Genomic DNA, 27820 nt, shown 5'->3' with positions numbered 1-27820 from the left:
ATAAGAACACTAAGCTGAGAAGCAGGCTCTGTCCCAATAGGGACGTAACGCCAGAAAGAAGAAGAAGATATTGTCGAGACATTATCCTGTCGAGTCGTATCCTTCACGTCATCGGGTTTGTCGTTTGTCGATGCATAGACGTTGATCAGGCTGTAGTTGAAGAACTTGTCCCGAGTCCTCAATAAACAAATCCGCTCGGTTATTGGCTTCTGTGGGGTGTGCACCTTGCTTAACAGTATGTTCAGCGCCAGCCATAGAACTGTCTAGCCGTTACGAATGCGGCAACGTTGCATTCCGCCTTGACAATCACTGCCTCGGATGATCGTCATTCATTCAGTAGTGGTTTCTTGGTTAGGTAAGTCACCCTCATCGTAAGCATCCTGCATTTCCTCGCTAAGTGATTGTCCTTTACCGTAATACAACATGGCAGCTAACAATGCATCGTAATGCGAATATGGAATACTTACAGCTTCCACCTAATAACGCGCTTCATCTGCTTCCCGATTACTATGAAGCTGATACCGTGTTCAGCTTTATCGACCCTGCTGTGGTAGATGATATATATTTCAATGCAGTATTAGCGATGGGATCCACCGCCCTGAATTCACGTTCACAACCGCACTTCCTGGATATCAGCCACGCAAACGTTAACTTTTTTCAATCCATGATCCAAAAGGCTCTCTCGTCCAGGTTTATTTAAGATGAAACAGTTTGGAATCATAATTAAAAGTCTGCACTAAAACTTCAGATGCACTAATCTTGTGCATCTTTGTGCATTAACAGAAAGCTTAGAATAAGAAGATCAGGATCGTTTGTCTAGTGCTTCTCCAGTTTAGTGCCTCTGAAAACGTGAGTAGCGGCACAAGTCGGCCATTGTGACGGCCATCTTTGGAATCCGAGATGTTTCACGTTAAGGTGGTACCGAGGTTCTAGGTACCGAGTTTCCAATCATAGTCCTTATTTCGTAGTCGAAAATAATTTCGTTTCTTCTTCTTTCTTCATTTTTTGTGATGGTTTCGGAATGCTACCTTACCGGGGTCACGCTACCTAGATCAGTGCATGCACTATCAGTTAAGTACGCAACCCTTTGCTGGCGGTTTTATATTTTTTAGCTTGGTGGGTGTCAAAAAAAAGCAGCATGCTGAAATTGATTTTCATATTAAATTAAAGAAAAAAGTACAGAAAAAGTTTTTGAAAAACGTCTCCTTATTTTGCACATGCCCCATAAGTGGGGCAAGTGAAAAGTTTATCGTTTTGAACAATAAATTCAAAAACTAGCAGTTATATTCACGATTTCTATTACCTTTAACATTTGTTAAGGCGTCCCCAGGCCCAAGACAACCATATATCGATACACAGTGTTCTTCGTAGTCAGGATGTCCCGGGCGATAAGTGAATATCGCCCACTGTCAGTTGTAAAAACTGTGAAAATAAAGACAATTGTTTTGTTTAATTGTTTGTTATGGTTTGATTATCAATTTTTGATATTGTTAAATCAGCTAATAATGTGCCAAAAAGTTGAAGCACATGTCCCATTTCGATGACTTTGGAAGGAGAGCAAACATTAAAGGGCATCCTGCAAGCCTGCAAGCAAGCAATCAGTGATTTGCTTGCGACTCTGGCTCGATTATGGATCATAAACATTAAACAAAACTTCGCATTCTGATTGCACTCTCGATTCAAATTACCCGAAAATGAGTAAACACATGGAGATGTGGACTACGCTAAAAGTCGTCCCGTGCCATGGGCCTGGGCGTCCCAATGAACAATAACATAAGTAACATGTAAACAAAGAGAATTTTATTCTTGTTGCTTGAATTTTCTTCTGTTCAGTTATGTTTGTTGAAACAAATCGACAAAGTTATAATTACTACATTTCCAATGTTGATTCTTACATCATGGGACAGACATTGAATTCTGCTCTGTAGAATTTCCACCGCTCGTTATTTGTTTTTAAGAAAATCGGATATGACGTCGGATAACTCCTCGGGAGATATCAAACGGGATCCTTCAATAAAGTATATAGAAACTTTTTTGTGTGGATAAACCTATACCCTATTTTTTATGTTTTGAACTAGCTTTACATGGACATTCCACGAGATTTTCATACGTTCTCTTATATTGGAACTTTTCAATTAACATCTTTCTTTTTAACGGCTGTCCGAAGTAAACATATTAATATCGTAATATTTGGCAACTCTTTTTTTTTAGAGAAGTTCCATGATTTGGCCATGATAATAGCTTTTAACGCATTGAGTATAGTGTTTCTTGAATTATCACCACGTTCTGTTGTTCTATGATAATTGCGAACCTTGTATACTTATAGCTACCTAAAGAGAAAACACAAATTAAATTTCTAATGAGAAACTTTTCACTTGCCCCACGTGATTAGAAAATTGACGGTGTTTCAATTTAGTTATTTTTAGGCACAGGTTAACAATCTTTCGTTTAATTATGCAATAATGGCTGAAAAATATCAGAAATCCCTTACCTATTGTAATGTTCTCAATGGCCTCAAAGGTTTGCGCATAAATTTAAATGTTAATTCGCATATTCAGAAAAATATACGCATTATTTTCACTTACTCCATTTACCCACTTGCCCCGCGGTACCTTAACTACAAAAGTTATTTAAAATCTTTCCGGTATATGTTGATAGACTTTTGATGGTCTATATTATAGGCATATTATTTTAAGTTTTATCTTTTTTTCTCAATATGCTTCTGATTCTATAGCTTATCAAAAGTCTAACCCCGTACACTCAGACAGCGTCCATTTATTACGTAACGCTAAAATTGGATATTTTTGACCCCCTCGCCCCCCCCCCCTCCGTAACGCTTTTTGTATGAAAAATTTCAAATTTTTGTATGAGTCGTAACGCTTGAGCCTACTCCCCCCTCTCCCTAGAGCGTTACGTAATTTTCGGATGCCGCCAACAGAATTTAATGAAAAAGTGTTTTGATTTTTTTAGAACCATTTGAAAATTTACTTCCTATGCTTTGCCATGTAAAAGACTCGGAGCTTCACGCATAGGGTCAACTGTGGTAATTACCTTCGTAGACGCGAATAACTTGTGAGGACCAGAGCTGTGTTGGTCGCTCCTTCCTGATTGTCGACTCACCGTTCACTCACCGAGGGCTTCATCGTTTATTTCCATAATGTACAAAAATAGTCGTTGATCCCAAACGTTTTTCTTTTGTGACACTACATATCTTCTTCTTTTTGGCATTACGTCCTCTCTGAGACAGAGCCTGCTTCTCAACTTAGTGTTCAATGAGCACTTCCACAGTTATTAACTGAGAGCTTTCTCTGCCAAAGTTACCATTTTCACATTCGTATATCGTGTGGCAGGTACGATGGTACTCTATGCCCAGGGAAGTCAAGGAAATTTCCATTACGAAAAGATCCTGGACCGACCGGGAATGAACCCAGACACCTTCAGCGACACTTCATATAGATTTCTCAAAACCGATAGAGCTGAGCATTGTACAGCCACCCACGATTTGGTACAGTCGTTAATGCCATGTTCTATGTAAACCTTATGGAGCGCGAGACAAATATGCGTAGAACGGCAGTATAGCTGCTTCAATATTCATAATGGATTATATTCAATGTTCATAATTATTATTGAAAAAGTTAGTTGACTATTGGAATAATATGATGAATATGGGAGCATATTCTAGTATGTAATGATTACATTTTTTCTCTGTGAGAGTATGATACCACTGCACACTGGGCCAGGAGCAGAATTTAGCCAGACCAAACCTCTAGCGCTTTAGGGATGCATTTTTTCGGGTTGGTGTCAAAGGAGACTTATCTTGAAATTGTTTGCTCTTCAATTTGATGATAACAGTTAGTTGGAAATTTCGCCGCATAGGTGGCGCTGCGATGCAAACTTTTTTGTTTTGCGTCCTAGAGCTTTCGCGTCTTCGGCAATGTTTTAGAACGTGTAAAATACGACAAGTTGTCGAAGACACCGAAGTTCTAGGACTTCAAATAACAAAGTTATGGTAAAAAATGTGTAAATCACTTAAATTTTACGTTTTTTCTACTATTTACGTCAAAATCGTAAAATGTTTCATTTAAAAAAGCATGCGTCGCTTAATTTCGATAACATGCATGTACTGTATGAAAAACAATCCAATTTTTATAGAAATACTTGTGGGCCCGGCAAACTTCGTCTTGCCATCAAGTAGGCTGTTGAAAAACGCTTTGGATCGTCCCATACAAAATGACAGTACCGTTCACGCTCGTTTTTCCAACTTTCCCGGTGAATATCCTGGGATTTTTATTCACACAAACACGTCGGAACACTTGACGAACAAAACGGAAAAATAATCATTCAAATCGATTGACCCGTTCGGAAGCCATTTCGTGACATACAAACACGACTCCATTTTTATTTATATAGATTTGAATTTTTGAACAAATTATTGTAAAAATATCATAATTTTTAACATAACTTTACTCAAAAAGTTGCAAGTTTTTGCAAAAACTTATCAATGTTCCGAAATATTTCCAATTTTAGCGTTACGTAATAAATGGACGCTGCCTAAAGCGCTAGAGGTTTTGTCTGGCTAAATTCTGCTCCTGGCCCAGTGTGCACTGTAACCATTAAGTTGATCTACCGTGAGGGCCCCTAACTCTGCGCAGCTCCTAACTCTGCGCACTTTTACCTAAATCCACCAAAATCTGGTAAAATACCTAAATTTTTGTTCAAATTTTTTTTTTCATATGATGCTACAATACTAATAAAAAAGTACACAAAGAATTTTCTTGACAAATTTACGTTCATTACTTTGATAAAAAATAAAATAGCTTTAAAAATATTGAAAAACGTCCAAATTGACGGCCCTTTAGCAAAAATGCTAAGGGAGTACCTCATCACTCAAGTCATCAAAGCAAATTTAAGAGAATATATTTCAGATTTTTAGTACGTAGGCACTAGTTTATTTATCGAGCAATCATCACTGGTAAAGTGCAACTTATTTTCTCTTCATTTTCTTATTCTTCTTAAGTGCGCATAGTAAGGAACCATTTTTCATCTATGTTCCTTACTTTGCGCAGCAGTTATAAAATGTTATTTTCAAGATACAATCAACCCTCCAGAGGTCGATATTGAAGGGAATCATCGACTTGTCGACACCATCGAGATATGGAATAGAAATGCTTTGGAAAATTGTTTGAAGGAACCATCATATTAAGGGAAGATTAAAAAATGACGTCCATCATATTTTAAGGATTTCTACACTCCGTCCCCTCAATCCTCTGTCGCGATTTTTGTCACTTTTTCGTAGACTCTTCCTCCCCTGAACGATGTACATAATTTTTGAATGCTCCCTAAACGTGCAATAAAATAATTTTGATTTTTTGTATAGTTTCATGAGTCAATATCGAGTAATGGAACATCAAGGTTTAATCGTATTTGCTATATAGAAACGCCAATAAAGTACTGTTATTGATCTGCAATAGAAATCGTTGATTTATTACGTCACGCTTATACAGAGCGGCGATACTTCTCGATTGAGTGATGAACAATACATTAAGAATGGATATACCTTTTCGCTTAACGAAGAATAGCGTATTTAATAGAAATGTTCGGGTTTCACATATAACAAACCAGAACCAGGTTCTTATTTATTCTCTTCAAACCCGGATCCGACCCGAATCCGAGACAATTATTTAATACCAAACCCGGACCCGAACCGAACCAAAGAAAATTTGGTTTTTGTATTTTCTAGGGAAAATACATAAACCGTCAAAGCTAATTTTCCTTTACACGCCAAAGGGTGAAGGCAAAAAAGACGTAGTTTTCACCCTTTTTGAATGTTGGTTTAGATTTTAGAAAACTAAGTTAATTACATGTTTTGGAAATCATATGATTTCGATTATTTTGAGAGTTGCACTTAATGGCATTGAGTAACAGTAATTATCAAGGATTGAATTATAGATAAAATTCACTTCACTTAGTAAACTTCTATGTTAGAGACATTCCACGCTCCACTGGGGACGTAAAGCCGTATAAAGCAAGAAAATTAATATTAATTCAGAGTTTAAATGCTAGTAATGCTTTTAGTAAAATACTTCAACTGTTATAAAGAATTTATCGAGTGCGCAGAGTTAGGAACCTAAATGCGCAGAATAAGGAGCATTACAAAAATGAGTGCGCAGAGTTAGGAACACGGACACCATTGAGAAAAATTAAAAATTTGCAATAAAAATCATTACTTAGTGAAACTTTTATATTTTAGCCTTATACATAAGATCAATAAGTATTTGCTCCCAAAATTTCATAGTAATGTGTTTTGTTTTCAATTAATTACAGTTGTTTGAAATTTGAAAAGCCTTAAGTGCGCAGAGTATGGGGCCTTCACGGTATTACTATTGCATAGTATTCATCTGATTCGGTTTGTCTGAAGTTCGTAGAAAATCATTGGAGTTCTATAGAGCTACCATGGGAAAGGGAGTGTGTGAAATTTTAGACAAGCTTTGAGGATGTCTCCACCTTTGGATGGGACCAGCCATTGTGCTGTGACTGTACTACGCAAATCGTATTTTATCTCAAATAATATTCAAAGAGCAATAAAACACAACAAATGCAGCATTGAACTTATATTTTACTGAATTGAATCAGATTCAAAGAGGGTGAATTGTAGTTTTTTCGGCCGTTTTGTTATCTTCGTCAAAAGTCTTCAAAAGGGACGACCTTCTGGATTAAAAATTGCATCATTAAAGTGCATCTTCCCGCCTAATTTCAAACGATTTAGCTTCAAAATTCTTTAAATCGAAGAGAACAAAACTGCCAAGCATACACAACTTTCCCTATTTATTAACATCAATAGCAAAGGTATTATAAATAATCTACTTAGTGTTTTATTCAGCCTGTCGTAGTCGTGCAAGACGAGCCGTGAGTTCATCTTGCTCAGTGGATGCCTGTGTAGATGCCCCGATGGCAGTGGATGCCGGCCCGCTGGGAAGTTCCATATTCAACTCCAGACTGAAAGGAAAAACAATATTGGTCAAATTTATTTTTGTACATCCTCCACGTGGTATTGCAATAATCAGGGTGACCACTCAGAATCACGAAACAAGTTCCCGATAATTTCCCAATGATTTCTTGACAATTTTTCCCGGTGCTAAATTATAATTTCACATGAATTATTTTTCAAAAATTTTAAGACAGTTCGGCCAATTTTCAACGACAATGTCTAATTTATTCAACAGTCAAGTTTCATTCAATATATACCTTTGTCATAAAATGTCATTTTCGATTTTTTTTTTGCCAAAATTTCCTTTACAAAATTCTTTAAACCCGACAATATTTGTTAGAGAATTCATTGTAATTGTAATTGTAATTGCTCAATCCACACCCTGGCAGACAATTATCCGCCCATCTAGACACGGGCTGGGTGAGGACCTACCAAGCCTCCCCCGTTAACATGTCCTATACCGTTTAGCACACCGGGATCTTCCACAAGCAGGCGCCGGAATTAAAGCGGTCCCACAAGCTTCAGATACATTAAATAGATATAGTCCCTCTGGCACTAAACCGAATGGCGCCCTCCGCTTCACCACTAGTACTGCTTTCCCACACGCCAAGCACAATATCGAAAGTAGCGCGTTGTATAGCAAATACAGTACACCACCTCCGACACTATGCCAAATGTACAGGAAAAACAGCACCAGTAAGAAAGCGGAAGGCGCACCACTCGGTTCAGTGCCAGAAGGACTATAAGTATAACGAAGAAGAAATGAAAAGATAGTAGAGTTGGTTCGGTTATTTGATTGCTGAAACGAAAAAAACAGAAAAAAACAGAAACAAAGTGTTAACATTAAAACGGGGTTTTATAATTGATAAATGTATCGATAGTTTCTCATCTGTTACGTTTCCTTATCGTAGCGCTGTCGATTTTTTCCATCTCCAGGGTGTCCGTCTCCGCTCGAGCAATGAGGACCATGATGAAATGAGAATATAAAAATGTGAGCATTAGTGTTGATCTAGTAATAGATTAATTTAAACTGCTTTTCATGTGCTAAGTAACTTGTAAACTCCTACTCAATTATGTTTTGTTGGCCTACACGTTTTATTTAGACACAATTTTATTTAGAAAACTATTTGGATCCGAGATTTTAGGTGCAGATTGAGCATGTTTGATAAAAAAAGCATCCTGTTTTCAGTTAAAGAATGTTCAAGAAGTTGATGATTCTGTTATTTATACTGGCTACATACAAGAATTCACTATTGATGTAATATATGGATATTGAAAGTTCCAACGCGCGATTATAATACTTCAGTTTTCGTGCTGTTGTATTGGTGTAAGTAGTGGGAAACCAATCAGTTTGGTGATTCTAACCGTAACAAATAGCAAGACGAAAGGAAAGTTGATAATCTATCATCATTATGATTTCAGTCCTAATTTCATGATCCGTTTAATAAATTCCGCGTATGATTCGGCAATTTTAACAATTTATACATGTGTATTCGAAGAAAACAGACTACAAGCATTTATTACCTGTTGCAAGGTTCCTAGGTGATCAGATATTTATCATTTTCTACAGCCTAATTTAATAATACCTACATTGGGTTGTAACAAAAATTTGATCTTGGGATGTTGATTTGCCTCCTAATCATAGTTTCGACAATAGTCACATGCTTACTATCCCTTATGGCAGTGTTGTTGATTCTATTGTCTATCGCTCATCAGTTTCGCGCCACCCGGCAGGGACTTGGTCCTATGTACCCAATACTCTGCTATGTCTTAACTTCACGCAATACATTCTGTAGATGTGTGATACAGTTTGCGGAATATTATGATTTATCACTTCGTTCAGATGGAAAATTCTGTTATGGTACCTTATTCACATATCAGATAACTCCCACCTGGAACGATGTAATACATCGGAGACATGTAGATTCAGATGTATGTATACGATCTATGCCTAGTTCGGCTCTGATCGACAGGCAATCAGTGTATTCAGTTTTTCAACTAGCTTGAAGCGATGAACGTTTCAAGACAAGCTCTCCACTATATCTGCTAGCAATCACCGGTCGTCGATAGACATTTCGGTTCTTTTCTGCTAAAGATAGATCCGATTGTATGCCAAAGACTATGGCTCATGCTTTTCAATACAGCTGGAAAAACAAGAACTACAACCAGCACCAAATAGTACGTAACTATGAGGCGGACCGGAAGGTTTGATGAGCAATCCCCACCACAATATTTGTTAGAGAATTCACTAGAAATATCTACATAATATTCACCAGAATTTTACCAAAAATTTTGTTGAAAATCTGTTATTTTCTTGACCCCTAGATTTAGGGATCAAAAATAGTTTGTCATTTGCAGGACTGGTAGCGATTAAGTGCCTTTGAAATAGGAACTTTCAGAGACCCTATGGTTACAAAAAAATACTAAAAACAGACGGAACAAGAACAAACAAGAGACTGTACAGGAACTAAGAAAAAAATATTCCAAAAATAAATCAGAACATTGAAGTTTTTTTAACCCTCTAATACCCAACCCCGCCTTTAGAAGGGGTACACTTTGGAATTTTGTGTATTTTTTCGTAGCTCGGAAATCAATATGATTTTATTTTTGACTTAAACCTTCACTCATAACAGGCATATAAGAAAAGTTTTTTATGACTTTTGAAACATTTTTGTATTTTTGAAAATTGTTTGTAAAATTGTATTCTTATATAACCAACAAAAGCCCGGGGTTCATTTAACGTATAATATAAAAATCGTACCTTCTATATTTTCCTACGATCAACCTATCACAGAAGAATAAAATCAAACCTGTTTTTCCGTTAACTACACGGAACATAAAAAATATCCTAGAAAAAAAAAATTAAAAAATTCATATTTTTAAAACTATTGTAAAAATTTGATTTTTTATTATTGCTAAAAATCAGTAACCAGAAGAGGCTTCAAGAAAAAATGAAAAAGGATAGGGATGTTCAAAAATAAAAATTATAAAAATCAAAAACGAAAATTCATAGATTTGCTAATAAAATAAATCATTGCCCAAAACGTGTTTAGAACGATTGTAGATAACTGAAAATGTTATTTAGATCGAAAATAAAAATTTGGGTATTAGAGGGTTGAGATTTTTTCAAAAAATGGACCAGGCATTTGTATTTAAGCATTTTTTCCAAGATTTTTTTAGAAACTAATTCAGGTATTTGCAAAAAGAATACATTTATTGATTTTATCGGCTTTCTTAAGGAAGCTCCCTTAAAATTGATTCAATATACTTCCACGAATACAACCTGGATTTTTTAGGGATTTCCCCATTTACTATTGGAATAAATTCCAAAGTCTATCATGATTTTCTTCAGGAATAATTCCCAATATTCTTTTACTAATTTCTCAACAAGCAATATTTACTAATTTCTAAACAAGCGCCTGGAGTTCGTCCAGTGATACTTCAATCAATTTTGCTAGGGATTTGTCGAAGATTTCTTTTGTGGACATTTTTATGAGATGACTGATTTCTAAGAATTTTCACCAGAGTTAAGTAGATGAAAAACCGAATTTAGTACTATACCATTTAATTCCACTAGAGATTGAGATTGAGATTGTTCTGATTACATTATTATCGGTACCCAATTATTAAATACGCGCCAGTTTCAAAGTAACTATCTTTGAAACAGGAAATGTGTATGCATCATCATTAGTGAAAGTGACTTCTGAATGGACGTGTCTCTCCAGCCATTCTGAAATGGGTCTCCGGATCTGCAATAGAGCTATCCCCTTCTAACTCCCGGACTGAAGCTTTTTGCAAAAAACTTTTTTCCATAATACCACTGCCGGACAGTGGGGGTTAGATGGATTACACACAAACATGCCATTTAATTCTACTAGAGTTTGTATCCGTTGACAGATACGCGTATTTTTACCTCAACTGTAAGGTCGTCTTCAGTATCGTGTACTAGACTCGACTTTCACCAGAGTTGCCGTTCAGTTTATCCGAGATATCAACCGAGATATCGATCATGAATTTTTCGTAGGATACCTTATGAAATTACTTCAGAGATTCTTCCTATAATAACTTCAGAAAGACCATCAGAAGACTATCAGAAATACTTGAAAATAATTTACCAAAGAATTCATCCAGAAATATATCCAGAGATATCTACAGTGAATCGTCGTCAAGGACATTTTTAATGTATTATTGGAGAAATCCATGAAAAATCCGATAACATTGCTAAATCAAATAATCAATCGAATCCTTGGACAAAATCCTGCAGGGGTTTCTGGAGGTATTTCAGTACAAAATCCTTGAAAGAACTTTTGTAGAAATGGTTAGAGTTAGACTGATTGTTCTAGTATTTGCTGATGTGAAACCTCAAATAAAATTGTTGGAGAAATTTTAAAATAGATTTCTAGATATATTTATGGATGAACTTAATGATGAATCACTGGTAGAATTTATTGAGGAGTTCCTGGATAAATTTCCATAGAATCCCTGGAACAATACTGGTTCAATTCCTGAGTTCTCAGTATATAAAATTAACAAAGGAAAATTGCTAGATCAATAACTGAAAAAATCAACGAAAATCTACTGGAAAATTTTCTGAAGTTAATCCTGAAATTGCTTTTTGAAGACTTTTTAGATCCTTGTCGAAATTTCTGGTTAGGTACCTATTTCGAATCAGAATTCTCTGCAAGGAGAATGAAAATACTGATGACTTTTGATATCAATTTGGTCACTTGGAGACTTTATAGACCTTCTTGCTGTTTAAGTTTAGGTAGCTTATCCAGATAGTCGTTTTTTATCCTCAGTGCTCTAAATAGTGACTTTAGCCATCATTTTCGTAAAAAAATTTAAGTGATTTTTTGTTGCGAATAGTGACCAGTTCGAATAAAAAATGACTCGCTACCAGCCCTGCTGTTGTAACTTAATTGGTATGAAAATTAGTTCCCGGTGACTCACTTGTTTTCCCCTGTAGATTTCAAATTCCCTAAGTTTTCCCGGAGATTTTCCGCCTGGATGCCCCCCCAAAATTATACTTACCCCGCTTCGTCAGCTACCCGTTGCATCAATGATTCGACGTCGTTTTGCGGTACCGATGTGGTCGTCGTCTGGGACATCGTGTTTTCCATGTAGGAACTCTGAACGTCCAGATCCTCAAACTGCGATTCGAATTTATCCATCAAACCGGAGATTTTCTCCAGGTTCATACCCTTCATAGCTGCGTCCATAGCCTTGACGACTCCTGCCATCGAGTTGGTCACCTGGCGGGTGGTCAAAGCCGTCTGGACACGGCTGGCCACTGCATCTACCCGTGCACTCATCCGGAGATAATTCAGCGATTGGTTCTTCTGTCGAATGGCATTCTCGGCATGTATCCTTGCCACTTCCGTGTTACCTTTCTGGATGGCCTTTTTCGTTTTCAGGATCTCTACCTTCTCCTCCTTCTCGCACTTTTTTGCGTTTCGCTCCAAGTCCTTGACGGCAAATTTGAGGTTGAACAAATGTTCTAGATACATTTTACGTTAAGGAAAACTTTCGAATACAAAATACAGATTTTTAAAAGTGTAAGAATAAAATCAAGGACAGTAGGTAACTGTTGACAAAACATTTTTAAAAGGATGCTTTCCATCGCTGACATAGACATTTCGTTCCCCGTTTTGAATTCTGTTTTAAAAAGAGGAAAGTATTTGAAAATTCAGACAAATCTTTTGCTTGAAACGTTTGCTAAGCTTGAAAATTTTATAAAAACTCAATTTTACTGCATAAAAGATAGATGAGTCACTCGTAAATAACTTTTTCTGTTTTCCGATTGTTGTGATTGCAGTAAAGTTTGACGTATTTTCAAGAGATGTGAGCCGATGAACCGACAAGGTTCAACTCGGGGGACGTTGTTTTTGGTATAAAGTCTTTTGGTATGAATTTGTTTTGCATAATTTGAGTCTACGAAGGTACGGTACACGCAGCGAACTGGACTATCGAAATTCATACATTTTGCCTTATGAAAGATGGAACGGTTATCGCAATACGAACGCTTTATGTAGCGTTTTAGCATCACTAATTACCAAGGCGTCGATAGGCGCGGGGTGTACGCACGAGCCTATCGATTGCAAGGTCCTTGGTTCGATTCCAGGCTGCCGCGAAAACTATTTTTGTTTTCAAATTTCGATATCATAAGGTAAATTTATGAATTTCAACCCGATTCCTTGTGGCGAATTTTCATAAGGGGTTCCTATGTTTATCGATAGTCCATTTGCCTGAGTGTACGGCGCTGTCATCTGGAAAAAGTTTACTCGTAAGCTTCAAAAATTAATCCTTCACGCTATAGGAGATGAAATTTCATATTACAAACAGACGTCAAACTCTTATCATTGTCCATCGACCACCTTTTAAACCGTCGATTCAAATATATTGTTGGTGGTCAATTCACCACCCTCAGTGCTCGCATCGCTTTAGTTTGTGTTTGATGTTTACACACTACCGCCACCTGTTGGCCCAGCGACCAAACACAGTGTTTTTAGCATTGAGCGTACATTTTTTCGTGAACTACAGCAAAATAAGTGTTTCGCAGTGATAATCTGCGCTAAATGAGCCCAACCGAGACGAGACTCACGAAGACGGTCTTCTTTTTCTATGATTGCTGAGGGTTTTATTTATTATTCTACTCTGTGTTTTCATCATTAATGCGCAAGCCGTTCAAACTCTCACATGAACATCTCAGCAAAAAATGATTGCTGTTGCATCACACCGAATCATAAATAGCCTTTTGAGTAAAATCTCATGCCACAACACGTAGCAGACATTATAAATAACAAGCCTTGTAATAAGATTTATCAGCATCTTTGGAAAAACTGTTCCGCTGACTGAGAATTTTAATAACAGTTTATTTTGAATACAGACAATACTTTTCACTTTTTCAGCCATACATACGACGGGCTGCATTTGACGTTTCGTGACAGCGAAATCTGGGCTGCTTATGACGTTGATATTTTTCCACTTCGCGAGTCTCTCTCAGCATCGCACTACTTCCGATTAGAGTTACATATTTCTCAGGAGCACATAAATGTACTGACGAGCCTCCAACCAAACCGTCTCTCAGCTCATCGGAATCCTAGTGTGCTGCGCTAGGCGGAGGCTCACGAAAATTCTAAAAGCGCGCGAATGGCGCGCATGCTCCCGAGGAGACTCGTCTCATGCGCTGCTCGGCGCTATGGCTCACCATCGGTATCCAAGTTGTGAAACAACTGCTTAGTAACGAAGAGCCTCTACAACTATTTTCGCCTCATTATGCAGGTGTCTAGATGGTCTACATGATATGGTCGTAGACTCGCGATCCGGGAGTAACGATTTCTATACTCGTTGAAAATTTTGTCAGCATTTCAATTATTGCGCTGAATTTTAAACAGCACATGTGAAAGAGCGCATGAGACCGCATTGAGACACATCTCAATAAAAATGAGGCGCATCGAAAAAGTCTCACAATGTACAGCGCACCCGTGCGCTAGCAAGCAATGAGCCTCCTGCACCTAAGGCTATAGCATGTGCACAGTAACTCTACTTCCGATATTAGGTTTAACCACAGACAAACAGACGTCACACTCTCATCGCTGTTCATCGACCAACTTTTTAACGATTGATTCGAATATCTTGTAGGTGGTCAATCGACCATCGCAGCGCTCGCGTCGTTTTTGTTCGTGTTTGACGTTTACACATTACCGCCACCTGTTGGTCCATCGGCCAACTACAGTGTTTTTAGCATTGGGCGTACTTGTTTTCGCGACTATGATTTTGATCGCGATTTGTTCTAAGTGTTACGTCTGTTTCTCTGTGGTTTAACGTACAGGAAATGCAGCGCTAGTAAAAAATCGGAAGGCGCTATAAGGCTTTCGCACCCTTCCCTTTCCAGTAACAAGATCAAATGGATTTTTTTGTTTGTTGTTTGCATACAGAAACGGTTTCCATATGAAAACAATCCATATGCGTGCGTGAGCAGGAATGAGAAGGGTGATTAAACGTCAGATTGCCTTATTCAGTTTATTGCTTGAACGAGTTATCACAGACAAACGGACGTCACACCAAGCATGGGAAAATTCACTCACTCACCCGAACGTGACCGATAAAAAATAGCAAAAAATCTGCTGCTACCGAACATTCAGTGATAGCTGAATCGTACTGGGTGGAGTGTAGCATGAAAGAGTCAAAACCGATTGTGTAAAAGCAAGAATCGGAAGGAACACGAAGAGAAGTGAATACCAATACACTTGTATCTGCGAGGCACGAGTGAAAGCATTAAGCACACAGCAAAAAAAGTTGTTGAATATTACATCGAAACTGCTGCAACCAAGTCATTCCCTCGGTTGTGTAATATTACACAGCCCGACGTACTCGCGGGCTTTTGGTGTAATAAATGCGACCGATGTAATTTTTCCGATGTAATAGTTTCAACGTACACAATACGATGTAATCGATGCGATGTAATATGAAAACTATGTAATCTAAGCGATTTAGGAGGAAAAAGCGATCACAAATTCTGCTCAATGGTTGATTAAATTGCTTTTTTATTCTTTATCGATCCTAAATCATATTTATGATTCAAAATCGAGAATGATTGAGCTGAGTATTATAATTTTGTGATAGATAAAAGCAATTCAATCAACCATTGAGCAGAATTTGTTGATAAAAATATAAAACATGTTTCGAACAAAAATATGAATACAGAGTCATGTTAATCATCAATTACTTTTTATTGTATTATTTATGAATCATTTATTACATTTGTTTTATAGCATTAAACAATTATTTAAAATATGGAACATAATGGCTTGGACGCTTCCGGTGATGAATCTGAAGATCCGCAGTGAACACTTCCAGATGAAATACAAGTCTGAAGGCACTCAAGGATGTGTTGAGGTTGCCTTAGAAACCATTAAAATGATTCACAGAGCTCGATAATGTTATTCGTACCGACCTAAAAATAGAAATGAAAATATCGAATTTTTAGCCATATATATTGTTATACATATACACAAACATACATACACATCTATGATCGATAGGTCTATAGTAATTATTAGTGAAAGTATTACTATGTTAAATGAAGTTTCTATTATAATATGTTAGGGGTCATGCACAAATAATGTCACGCTCCAAAATTTTTAAATTCTCATGCAAATAGTGTAACAAGGGGACAGGGAGGGTATCGAAAAAGTCGCGATTTAGCGTGAAATAATTTACCATCTCTTACACGAATATCCGTTTTCAGGTCCAAAATTTTTTTCTACTTTTGAGAGAAATCTCAGATTCAAAGATTTTAACAAATTAGCTGAAGTTCTGCACCTGGACGTTTCCTGAAGCATGTTTGTTAGGTTCACATGGAAATTTAATTAATCGGTTTCCTCGTCTTGAAAATCTTGCATCAGGTATTTCGCATGAAAAATTTCGCTTCGTCTTGTTGAAATTCAAACCAAGGATCCTCTAAAGTTTTCAAGTATATTTTCGTTAGAGAAGCGCTCCGGGAATCCCACCATAAATTCTATTGTATGTTCCTCTTCAAATTCAAGTGATTATATTAGGTGATTTGCACAATACAGTACAATTTTCCTAACTCGATATTGAAGGAACCATCGAGTTAGAGAGGTGTCAAGATACAGAACACATAGTTTTAATTTAATTTTATTTTTGACAGAATACATTTATAAAAGTATTTTTACCATGAAAAAATAGTACATATGAACACATTCACCTAAGTGACACTCTTATAACTTCAAAAGTTTTAAATCTTGTCATCATGAAGAATGTTATCAACCTACGTTTTCTTATCATCATAATCATAATGTTCAACTTTATGGAATTTATACCGATTGGATGAGATTTGAGACTTTTTAAGAAAATATCGGATATTTAGTCTACGAATTTCTCTGGGTATTTCGTCTAGAAATTCATTAAGAAATTCCTCCGAGGATTTTCTCCAGAAATTACTCCGGAGACTTTTTCAGAGAATTTGTCTGGAGATTTAAAAAAAAATATCTTGAGATTCACACCAGAAAATTTCTGAGAAAAATTCCTCAAGAAGTACCTCCGAGAACTTCTTCCAGGGATCTCCTCCTGGGATAGCCCCCAAGAACTCCTCCGATGATTATCTCTAGGAATTTCTCAGGGGATTTTCAATTGCAATTCCTCCAGGGATTTCGATCAGATATTCTTCCTGAGATTTCCTCCGGGGATTTCATAAGGAAATTTCTCCGATGATTTCATCCGGGGAATTCCAGGAATTTCTATGGGTATTTGCATCAGGAATTTCTGCAGGGATTTTGGCCAAGAATTCCTCCAAGAATTTCCTCCAGGAATTCCTCCGGAGATTTAATTACGAAATTCCTCCAGGGATGTTCTCCAAAAACTCCTACGGGGATTTTATCAGGAATTCATCCGGGAGTTTCCTCCAGGAATTTCTCTGGGAATTTGCACCAGAAATTTCTCCGGGGATTTCCTGCAGAAATTCCTCTGAGGATTTTCTTCAGATTACTTCCGCAAATATTTTCCAAGAATTCCTCTAGCGATTTCGTACAGAAATTCCTTTATGAATTTCTCATGGGATTGCCATTAGAAATTACTCCGTGGATCCAGAAACTTATGCGGGGATTTCTTACAGCGATTCCTACAGGATTCCCTCTAGGAATTCCTCCTGGGCTTTGCTTTAGTAACTCCTCTGGAGATTTCACCCAGGAATTCCTTTATGCCCAGGGAAGTCAAGGAAATTTCCATTACGAAAAGGTCCTGGACCGATCGGGAATCGAACCCAGACACCTTCAGCATGGCTTTGCTTTGTAGCCGTGGACTCTAACCACTCGGCTAAGGAAGGCCTTTTAACAACCTAATTATAATTTATTAAACCATTGAACACCCCATTGGTTGCAAACATAGCACAGAAAATAAAACATATTCGCCTCTGTTTCTTGATCAGAATGAGAGTGGGTCAGCGAATGTTACAAGTGTTGACACACAGTGATCAGCGCCAAACAGTGGGTGGTGTGTGTCTGTCTTGTTTTTATTCATGGCTCGTTATCTTCCACGAACGATAAATGTCATGCGTTTTGTATGAATGCAGGCGGATAAATGGGATGAAATTATGGCTCATGTGTCAATGATCGTTAAATTTTCCAAATCCTGTTCTTCAGAGTTCCTCCGAGAATTCTACTGTAGTTACTACGGGAATCCCTTCGGAGCTACACCCGGAATTCCTTTGGATTTCCTTCATGGATTCTTACTTATTTCAGAGTTCCTCCAGCAATTCCTCGGATTTCCTCCAGGAATTTCTCGGAGCTCATCCAGGAATTTCTTTGGAGATCCTTCCGGATTTTATTCAGAGTTCCACCGGGATTCTCTCCATGGTTCCATCAGGAATTTCTCCGGAGTTTCTCTAAAAATTATTCCTAAGGCAAATTCTTCGGAGTCCCTGCAGGAATTTTTTTGAAAGTCCTCCAAGAATTTCTTAAGAGCTCCTCATGAAATCTCTTCGGAGTTCCTTCGGGTATTCCCTCAGATTTCCTCCGGGAATTCTTTTGGAGCTTCACCAGAAATTTCTTTCAGGGTTTCTACTTTTTTCCGGAATTTCCCCAGAAATTCTTCAGAGTTCTAGTAATACCTCGCAAATCCTATCGATTTCCACTAGTAATTCTTCAGGGATTACTTCGAAAAATTCCCCACATTTTCCCCCGGGAGTTCCTCCAGAATTCCTCAGAAAATTTCTCCAGAGTTCCTCTAGGATTTTTCTTAAGTTCTTCCAGAAATGCTTCCTGATTTTCTTCCGGCAATTCCTAGGAACTTCTTCTGGATTTCCACCAGGGATTCTTACAGAGTTCTTCCAGAAATTCCTTTGGAGTCCCTCAAGCGGTTGCTCTGGATTTCATCCAGTAATTCCTGAAAAGTTCTTCCGGAGCTCCATCGGGAATTCCTTCGAATATCCTCCATAGTTTCTCCAGGAATTTCTCCGGAGTTCCTCCAACGATTGCTCCAGAGATACTCCAGGAATTCCTTTTGGAGTTTTTCTAGGATTTTGTACAGAGTTCCTTCAAAATTGCTCCGGAAATTCCTTCAGAGTTCCTCCAGGAATTCTTTCGGAGCTTCACCGGTAATTTCTCGTGAGTTGCTCCCGAAATTCCTCCAGAGTTCTTTCAGCAATTATTCTTGTTTTCATCCAGATTTCCTCCGAAGTTCCTCCAGAGCTCCAACGGAAATCCCTTCGGATTTTCTTCAAAGTTGCTTTTGATTTTTTTCCGTAGTTCTTTCAGGAATTCATCCAGAGTTCTACCAGGATATTTTTTCCGGAAGTTCCCTATGAATTTCTCCGCAATTCCTTCAGCAATTGTTCCGGAGTTTTTTTTTCGGAATTTCTCCAGAAATTCATCCGGAGTTCCTCCAGGAATTACCTAAGAATTCCTCTAGAAATTCCTCCAGACTTACTCTGGGAAATCCTCCAGAGCTCTGCCGGGGATTCTTCCAGAGTTCCTGCGAGAACTCCTTCAGAATTACTCCCGGCATTCCTCCAAGAGTTTCTTCGAAATCCCTCCAAGATTTGCTTCGAAGTTTCTTCAAGAATTCCTTCGGACTTTCTCCAGGAATTCTTTCGGAGTTTTACCAATAATTCCTTCAGAGTTCCTCTAGACTATAAATTTCAAAACTTTTGCCGGAAATTCCTTCGGAGCCCAAACGATAATTCGTTCGGATTTCCTTTATGCAGGAATTCTTCGGAGTTCCTCCAGAAATTGCTCACAGTTCCTCCAGGAATTCCTTTTGAAATTCTCCAGAAATTTCTGCAGATTTTTTTCGGGATGTCCTCTATAGTTCCTTTGGGAATTTCTCCGGAGTTTCTCTGAAAATAATTCAACAGTTTGTCCAACAAATCCTTCGGAGTTCCGCCAGAATTTTTTTAGAGGTCCTCCAATAATTTCATCAGAGTTCCACATGGATTTTCTTTGGAGTTCCTCCGGGAGCTCCTTCAGATTTTCTCCGGAAATTCCATTGGAGCTCCACCGAGAATTTCTTCAAACTTTCGCCATAGTTCCTCCAGAAATTTTATTAGATTGTCTCCAGGAATTGTTCAGAGTTCTTCCAGTAATTCATAACATAGAAGTCGAAAAGAAAAATACTTTCCACAACATTTTACTACCAAACATATAAAAATAAGATTGCACGCCATCAACTTTCTACGTAGTCATAGTTTATCTTTCGCTCTACAGTTAACTCTCCCTTACTTGATATTCGGTATCTCGATATCGAGTTAGAGAACCATAGTAAAAGTTGGTTTTCATGGCTAACTCGATGGTCCCTTGGATAGCAATTGCACTGATTTTGTGTTCTGTAACTCGATATATCCCTAACTCGATGGTCCCTTCAATATCGAGTAAGGGAGAGTTAACTGTATTATGCAATAATGGTTGACCAATCACATAAATTTCTTATCTCCCGTAATGTTCCGGATCGTCTCAAAGGTTTACGTTTGGAACGTAAGTTCATTTATTGACTAAAATATACAAGTTATTTTCACCTACATTATTTACCCACTTGCACACCTTAGACGTGTTATCACAAATATATGGACAAAATACTTTTGTATGTTTTTGGGAGTGATCCCAAACTTTTGCACTGGAGTGTAGATACTTCATGCCTTAAAAAAGGGAAAAAACAAGATTATGCACAATCAAATAAAGAAGCAGAAAGAAAAAAAAATCAGAGATGAAAGTTCTTAAAAAGAATCCACAGATAATCTGACCAGACATTTCTCTTAAGATATTTCCTAGAGTTTTTTTTTACAACATTACGATAAGTATAACTGCTTGTATTCCAGAATTTTTCTCAGAATTTTTACAGAAATTATCAAAGGTATCTCGGGTAGATTTTCGATATCCGGTCGGTTCAGGATATTGTCTTAATAATTTGTTAATCCTTTATTAGTACATTTCAACCATTACATTCATTTTTTATATCCAACTGTTCTGTATTAGGCTCCACTATCATTCTAATTTGGTAAAACTAAATTAAGCTTTTATTAAAATTTTGTTAACAACATATTACATTTCATTTGCCGTAGTAGTTCAGAATTTTCGCAGATGAGTTGATTTATTCTCGTAATCTTATTTTTTATTTAATAATTATAATTTATACTTCCCAGGGCATAGAGATTCTTCGTGCCAGCCACATGATATACGAAACAGCTTTGGTATTAAACCTGTGCTTAAGGATTATTTCAGAAATCTAGCAACAGAATTTTTTTCAGAAAGTCCTCCACAAACAATATCAGAAATTTATCAAGAGTCACAAGTCCTCCAGGAATTCATACGTCTTATTGTTTTATGTAATTATTTTTGCAATAATTATCTTAAAAAAATCAATCAATATTTTTTCGAATATTACTCCAGAGATTTCTTTACGATTTTTAACAATTTTCTGATTTTTTTGTATAAAATCTGTGTTTTATTTTTTAGAATTCAGTCAAGAATTTCCCTTAGAATGCCTTCAGGGTATCTTGTAAGATTTCATTGAATAATTCATCCAAGAATTATTCCAGGGATGTCACTTGTAGAACTCTACAGTAATTTCTGATGAAAATTCTGTAGAAATTTCTAATAAACTCTTGCAAAGACCTCTTAAAAATCTTGGTTTCTTGTGAAATCTTGGAGAATTCTCTAGGTAAATAGCTATGAAAATTATTAAAAAATAATCAATCGTAATCTGGCTAATATCTAGACGAATTGTCAGAAGGAATTCTGCAGAAAGAAAAACATCGGACGGAATCCCTGAAGAATTATCGAAGGAATTACTGGAACAATTGTTGTATCATTTGCTGGCGTAAAGCTTTTAGAAAAACCCACGCAGACTTCAGTTGATCGAGAAATTTTTGGAAAACTGTAGGAGTAATTCCTTCATGGAATACTGGAGAAATTCCTAGAGAGATATCATTCATAAGAAATTATTGGTAAAATGTATTGAGTAACTCTTGGTAGAGTTCCTGATAGATTTCCTAGAACAATCCCTGGAGAATTTTTGAAGTAACTCGTGAAGAGATTGTGAATGAGTTTTAAAGAAATTCTCTTGAAAATGTCGTGAAAAAATAACTGAAAAATTAGGCTAAAACTTCTGAATTCCTTTTTTTCATTATTATAATTATTATCTCTATTTAGGAAATTTTTAGGCCATGGCTGATTCATCTCCAAACAAATTCTGGTTGGGTTTTGTTGAAAAATCTCTAAATGAGTTTCTAAACAAACATGTAAAAAATCTTTGCAGATTTTTTTCAAGAATTTCTGTACAAATCTTTAGGAAATCTCCAAAACTATCAACTTAAGAAATCGCAGGAAGAATATCTAGAAAAATAACTAAAGGATGATCGTTAGGAAAATGTTTAGAAGTAATCCCTGTGGAAATTTCTAAAGGTAGTAGCGTTGTAATGTTGAAGAGTTTTGATAAACTGAAATGAAATGGAATGGAAGGACAAAGTGAAATTCCTGGAGCAATTGTTGTAGAAATTTTTACCGAAGAAATGTTTTTAAAAGTTCTGACAAGAAATCCAAAAGAAACAACTGGAGATACAATAAAAATTGCAGGTTTTGCTAGAGAAATCTGAAAAGAAACCCTTAAAAATCTTGTGAAATAGTTGCGCTAAAATCTTTAAAAATATATGTATCTGGAGTTTCTAGAACTTTGCACCACGATTTATTCACAAGGAGACATGGTAAACAAATAATCTCAGAGATCATTTTGATAACAATAAGAGTACAACAACAATAGCTACTACTGCAATAAAGAATGCTGTATACTAAAACCGACATTTCTCTAATATTTTGTTTATTTTTTGCATGAGCGGTTATTGGAACACACAAAAATACCTAGCGATCCAATAACCGCTCACGAGGTCTTGTGTTTTCAATACGAAGAATTTATTTATCAAATGAAAATTATGTCAGACGACTTAATTTGAAAGTTGTTAATATTGCTAGAATATATCCGTGCGAAAAATGCTGGCTTTTGACACGAAACATAAATTATTACCAGTGAATCAAATTGTCATCAAAGGAGACGAAAAACAAACAACAAAGCAAGTCGCTCACAACCCGTTTATCCATACTTTTGCGGATAGGGATACAATCAGAAGCAAAATTGTCATGACAATCACAGGGCACAACATTGTTGCAACCTTTTCAACTCGCGATTAATAAGTTATTTTAAACACAAAACCAAATTTGTTTCGATAGTGTGAGAATGTTTACCAACACAGATAAAGTTTTCGAAAATTGCAATGCGAAGTCCAGAAAATCGCTTCGCACATGGTGATCGATCTTTGTCATATTCTGCTCAAGTGGTGATAAACTGATGTTGGAGACTAACATTGTTGCAACAAGAATAGGAGATGACAATGTCTTAGTTGCTGGGTGTTGGGTGACAATTTATTCACTGATTATTACACTAGTGAGCGGGAATAGGGGCATGAGCGGATACTGGTGCACTGTGGGTACGCTTTTTTGAAAAAAAAAAACAGATGTTTGGAAATCGATAAAAAGTAGACTTATCGCCTTATATTTAAATTATTTAATTATGATTTTGAATATGGAAAAATAGTTTTGACCTCGCAGGAATAATGTAACATTATCATAATTTGAAAGTGAGAATGTATTTTGTACCTTATTTCAACTAAATATGGTCAAATAAAATTTTGGTCTAGCATCTCCTGTCCCCTAGTTTCGTACAGCATCATTTGTAACATGATATCTTTGAAATTTTCTCGACTTCCCAGGGCATAGAGTATATTCGTACCTGCCACACGATATACACATGCAACAATGGTCATTGGCATAGTAAGCTCTCAGTTAATAACTGTGGAAGTGCTCATAAGAACACTAAGCTGAGAAGCAGGCTTTGTCCCAGTGAGGACGTAACGCCAAAAAAGAAGAAGATCTTTGAAATTTTTGCACCATATGTTTTCAAATATATTCATTTCCATGGATTTTATAGATCATGGTATGAAAGATGCAATACAAATAAGAACGAAAACTCAGAACAACACGTAAAATGTATTATTTTTCATCATATATGAAAGAGGTTTTTTGATGAACCACTTGCACAATAAGTAAAACTCAACTTAAGGTATGAGTACACTATGACAAATAGTTGGCTTGAATTGATACAGAACTAAACACATGTTTGACATTGCACGTAATTTTTCAGAGTTGAAAGCGATGTTTGTCTGTTGATGTTCGGTATTGAATGCCACGTGCCTTATAACTAATATTGGTCAATTTGAATCAAAAACGATAATATTTATCAGAAAAAGTACCATGATCATATAAAATAAATAGTTTTTCAATTCCGAATTTAGCGGCTTAGTTGTCCGGTACTGGAGGATCTCTCCCATGCTTTATGAATATTTCTCAAATTCTGAATAGAATATGCTCACTTGATATAAATGTTTTTTTTTCTGTATTCTATGTTCTCAAATAATTTAAACTCTATATTCCTTCCTTCTTGGCATTACGTCCTCACTGGGACAGAGCCTGCTTCTCAGCTTAGTGTTCGATTAGCACTTCCACAGTTATTAACTGAGAGCTTTGTCCCAGTTGGGACGTAACGCCAGAAAGAAGAAGAAGATTAACTTATATTAATGTCTTCAAAAATCTAACTCTTTTGAAATTCCTTCACTTAATCAATAATTTGTTACAACTTTCAAATATTCGTAGATAATCCAAATATTTACCATTAAAATGTCATTAAAAAAGCTCAAATATTTGCAAAACAATATGCACCATTTATCAATAAATTCTAGCAATGTTTGAATGTACCCAAATATGTATTTGTTCTTCTAGATAACTAAAGTTAAAATCTAGCAAACGCCAATTTTGAAATTTCAAAATAGATTTTGCAAAATTTAACCTAACTCTTATTTGTCAAATAATGAATGGCATTTGCTCATTGCAATATAAACATGTTTTAATGAACGAATGGTCACTAGAGATTTTGTTTTTCTTTCTGTCGTTACCTACCAACTGACACAGAGCTTTGGACAAATCTATATAAAAAGTGATTGAAAAATCTTAATGTCTTAAATCTGTTTCAAGCAAACTTTCATAAATTGTCAGAACTTAAAATTTGCTTATTTTTTTTGTAAATTTGTATTTTTTTGTCAAAATAACTTTCGAATTCGGCGAAGAAAATATTTGGCATGGTAGAAATATTTGCCATCAAACGTACCAGAATACGGAGGATGCTGTGTAACCACTACAATTCATATAGGAAATGTTGGAATTATGTCAAAAAACTACTCTTCACATATTAATTCACATCATTGTTCCACAAATCAACAATTCCAACCCATCTTCTGCTAAGATGGCTTTCAAAATTATGCGTAAGAACAGGTTCCTGTAGAAATTCTTGATCTCTCGTTAAATCTAAGGGAAGCTCTGATAGAAACGATGTCTCGTACCTGCGTATTTCGGCTACCACTTGCAGTCTTCTTCAGTGTCAGTTACTCGTATCCACTGAAGAAATCGTCGCACCTTAAATACTAACGCCAGATAAGTACCTATACAATTAATCTACCTAGGAAAATTTCGACAGGTGTTTGAATGTACGCAAATATGTATTTGTTCTTCTAGATAACTAAATGACTGACATGTCGTGATGAAAAATAGAAAAGGGATAATAGTAACTACACTAATCCCTAATTATGGAGATTCTGTTCATGGGATTCGAATACATTAAAAGAGAACGATATCTCGCTAAATATACACTTGATGGCTTGCTTGCAAAGAATATAATGACAACTCTAAACAATCATCTTCTCAGTAATTCATCAAAATCTGATCAAGAATACTTAGAATACCTATCAAAAAGGTCTCCATGAATTCATCTGCAGAAATTCATACAAATTTAATCAGGGACCTCACTTTGTCATAGATCACGGATTAGTCTGTTGTAATCCAAACAAGGCTTTTTCAAAAATCCGTATCAGTTCCTCCAGGTATCCGACAAAAAGCAATTAAACCATTTAGATTTCTCAAGAAAATCCCCAGAAATCTATTGACTCAGGTTATCACTAACCGAAAAATGGTATAACCGACAGGCTTACGTTAAGTTTAAATTAAATAAATACTAAATACCGTCAGTAATTTGCTTAAAATTTCCAAAATTAAATCCGTCGACATTCATATTTGAAATCCATTAAAAATCTTATTTGCAATGCACAAACTCTATCAGTGATTACCCTAAGAAATTTTATTAAGGATTCCTGAAAGGATGTCATCGAAACAATGCCAAGAATCTCAATAGAAATGCATAAAGCATTTTAAAGAACCTATATCTTTAGCAACTCAGTCGTGCATTCCTTGGCAAAATTCCCAAAATTCTCTAGTACTTTTTCCGGATGTTTCACAATTTCCCGGTCAATTGTAATTCCCGGGTTTCATCGTACCTGCCACACGATATATGAATGCGAAAATGGCAACTTTGGCAAAACAAAAGTTCTCAGTTCATATCTGTGGAACATGCTCTGTCCCAGTGAGGGGGCCATGTCAAGAAGAAGGGGATTGTAATTCGGGGAATGTCATAGAATCGTCACTTACCAAATACACCGAAGCAGCTGACGTATCGCGACATCCCATGTAGAACGGGAACACGGTCACCCGTATGCCTTCGGTGATTCGACGTGCTCCAGCCATTGGTTCCACTTTTTCCATGCCCTGTCATCCTCCTGAACGCTTAACAGCGGGTCCTTGTCCGGTTGGTGCGCCACAAACTTACGGAACAGCTCGTGTTGCAGCGGATGATTTTCGCCGGAATCATACGGCAGAATATTCGCATGGGCGACATAATTCATGCCCGGAATGACACAAATTTTGGCTTCATTCGATTCCCCTGGAAAGAGACGGATTCCGTTGGGGGGCGCGTACGTACGGGCAATCCCGTTGATGGATTAAAACCTGATGGAATGCGTGCGTCTTCTTCTGCACTTCCTTGACCGCGGAGGAGGACGGGAAGAAAAATCGCCTGTGGTTGCAGCAGCGGCCGTCTTGCAGGCAAATCGCGGTCACCAAACTCACAAAACGATCACTTTTCTTGATTCTCGCGACAAAATGGCACCGGCGGAACAAGATTCGAAACGCGAACTGCCCGCACAACAACATGGTCGACAAAAACAACATGGGCAGTGTTGCGAGACTTATTATCGCACCAGTTATTGATGCAAAATAGCATTTGAATCTGTGTAATATGACAACGTTTGTCGGAATGACTTGGTTGCAGCAGTTTCTGTGTAATATTTCTATATTTTAGATGTGAATATTACACAAGTACCATGTAATGGGATATGGTAATCTAGATTTTGTGTAATTTCAGGGCGATGTAATATAACATCAAAAAGATGCTATTTTGCATCTGATTTTTGCTGTTACATCGGATTTTTATTACATCGGCTGAATTACGTCGATGCCAATTACATATTTTTTTGCTGTGCATCCATTCGCCGAATGCATTGAACTGAGTGAGCGGATTCCCACTCATTGAATCATTCCGTGGTGTGGATTGCCAGTCAGTGAACACTCATCAGCACTCAAATCCGAATGTCACTCCAACGGAATCAGAATGTAAACAATCATTCGGAATGCATTCGGTTGCCTTCGGCTTTTAAATTCGGTAGCGACTCAATCAGTTGGGGCCCATTCACAAATTTCATAACGCTGAAGGGGGTGGGTGGGTGTTCTCAGGATGTTACAGTTCATAGAAAATTCGAAAAATATTAATACAAAATGCGTTACGACGGGTGGGTGGGTGTCAAAAATGACCATTTTTGGCGTTATGAAA

The 27820-nt window shown here is 36.9% G+C and overlaps 1 protein-coding gene and 1 long non-coding RNA gene across 2 annotated transcripts; both read right to left on the bottom strand.

Moving 5' to 3' along the window:
• Positions 1-6596: 6596 nt before the first annotated feature.
• LOC5577267 (charged multivesicular body protein 1b-2) lies at positions 6597-12820 on the bottom strand. Its single transcript, XM_011495400.2, has 4 exons — positions 12739-12820; positions 12602-12643; positions 12020-12485; positions 6597-6996 (listed from the first exon to the last, which is right to left on the bottom strand). Exons 2-4 carry the CDS (start codon positions 12621-12623, stop codon positions 6873-6875), a joined length of 612 nt encoding a protein of 203 aa, XP_011493702.1. The 5' UTR covers positions 12624-12643; positions 12739-12820; the 3' UTR covers positions 6597-6872.
• Positions 12821-15701: 2881 nt separating this feature from the next.
• Positions 15702-27177, bottom strand: LOC110676233. The gene is made up of 2 exons (XR_002500193.1): positions 26584-27177; positions 15702-15944 (listed from the first exon to the last, which is right to left on the bottom strand). It is a non-coding gene; the product is annotated as an uncharacterized LOC110676233 (long non-coding RNA).
• Between the last annotated feature and the right edge of the window lie 643 nt (positions 27178-27820).

Source organism: Aedes aegypti, chromosome 2 (genome assembly GCF_002204515.2).
Source record: "Aedes aegypti strain LVP_AGWG chromosome 2, AaegL5.0 Primary Assembly, whole genome shotgun sequence".
NCBI lineage: Eukaryota > Metazoa > Arthropoda > Insecta > Diptera > Culicidae > Aedes > Aedes aegypti.
The sequence above is the reverse complement of the archived record's forward strand: the minus strand, read 5'-3'. Positions and strand labels throughout refer to the sequence as shown.

Bases quoted from the DNA above. Each gene is read 5' to 3' on its own strand.
- LOC5577267 (XM_011495400.2), bottom strand. From the start codon at position 12,623: ATGTCTATGTCAGCGATGGAAA. The intron at 12,486-12,601 runs GCATCCTTTTAA...AAATGTATCTAG, and splicing joins GTCTATGTCAGCGATGGAAA to AACATTTGTTCAACCTCAAA. The intron at 6,997-12,019 runs GTAAGTATAATT...TTTTCCTTTCAG, and splicing joins CGGGTAGCTGACGAAGCGGG to TCTGGAGTTGAATATGGAAC.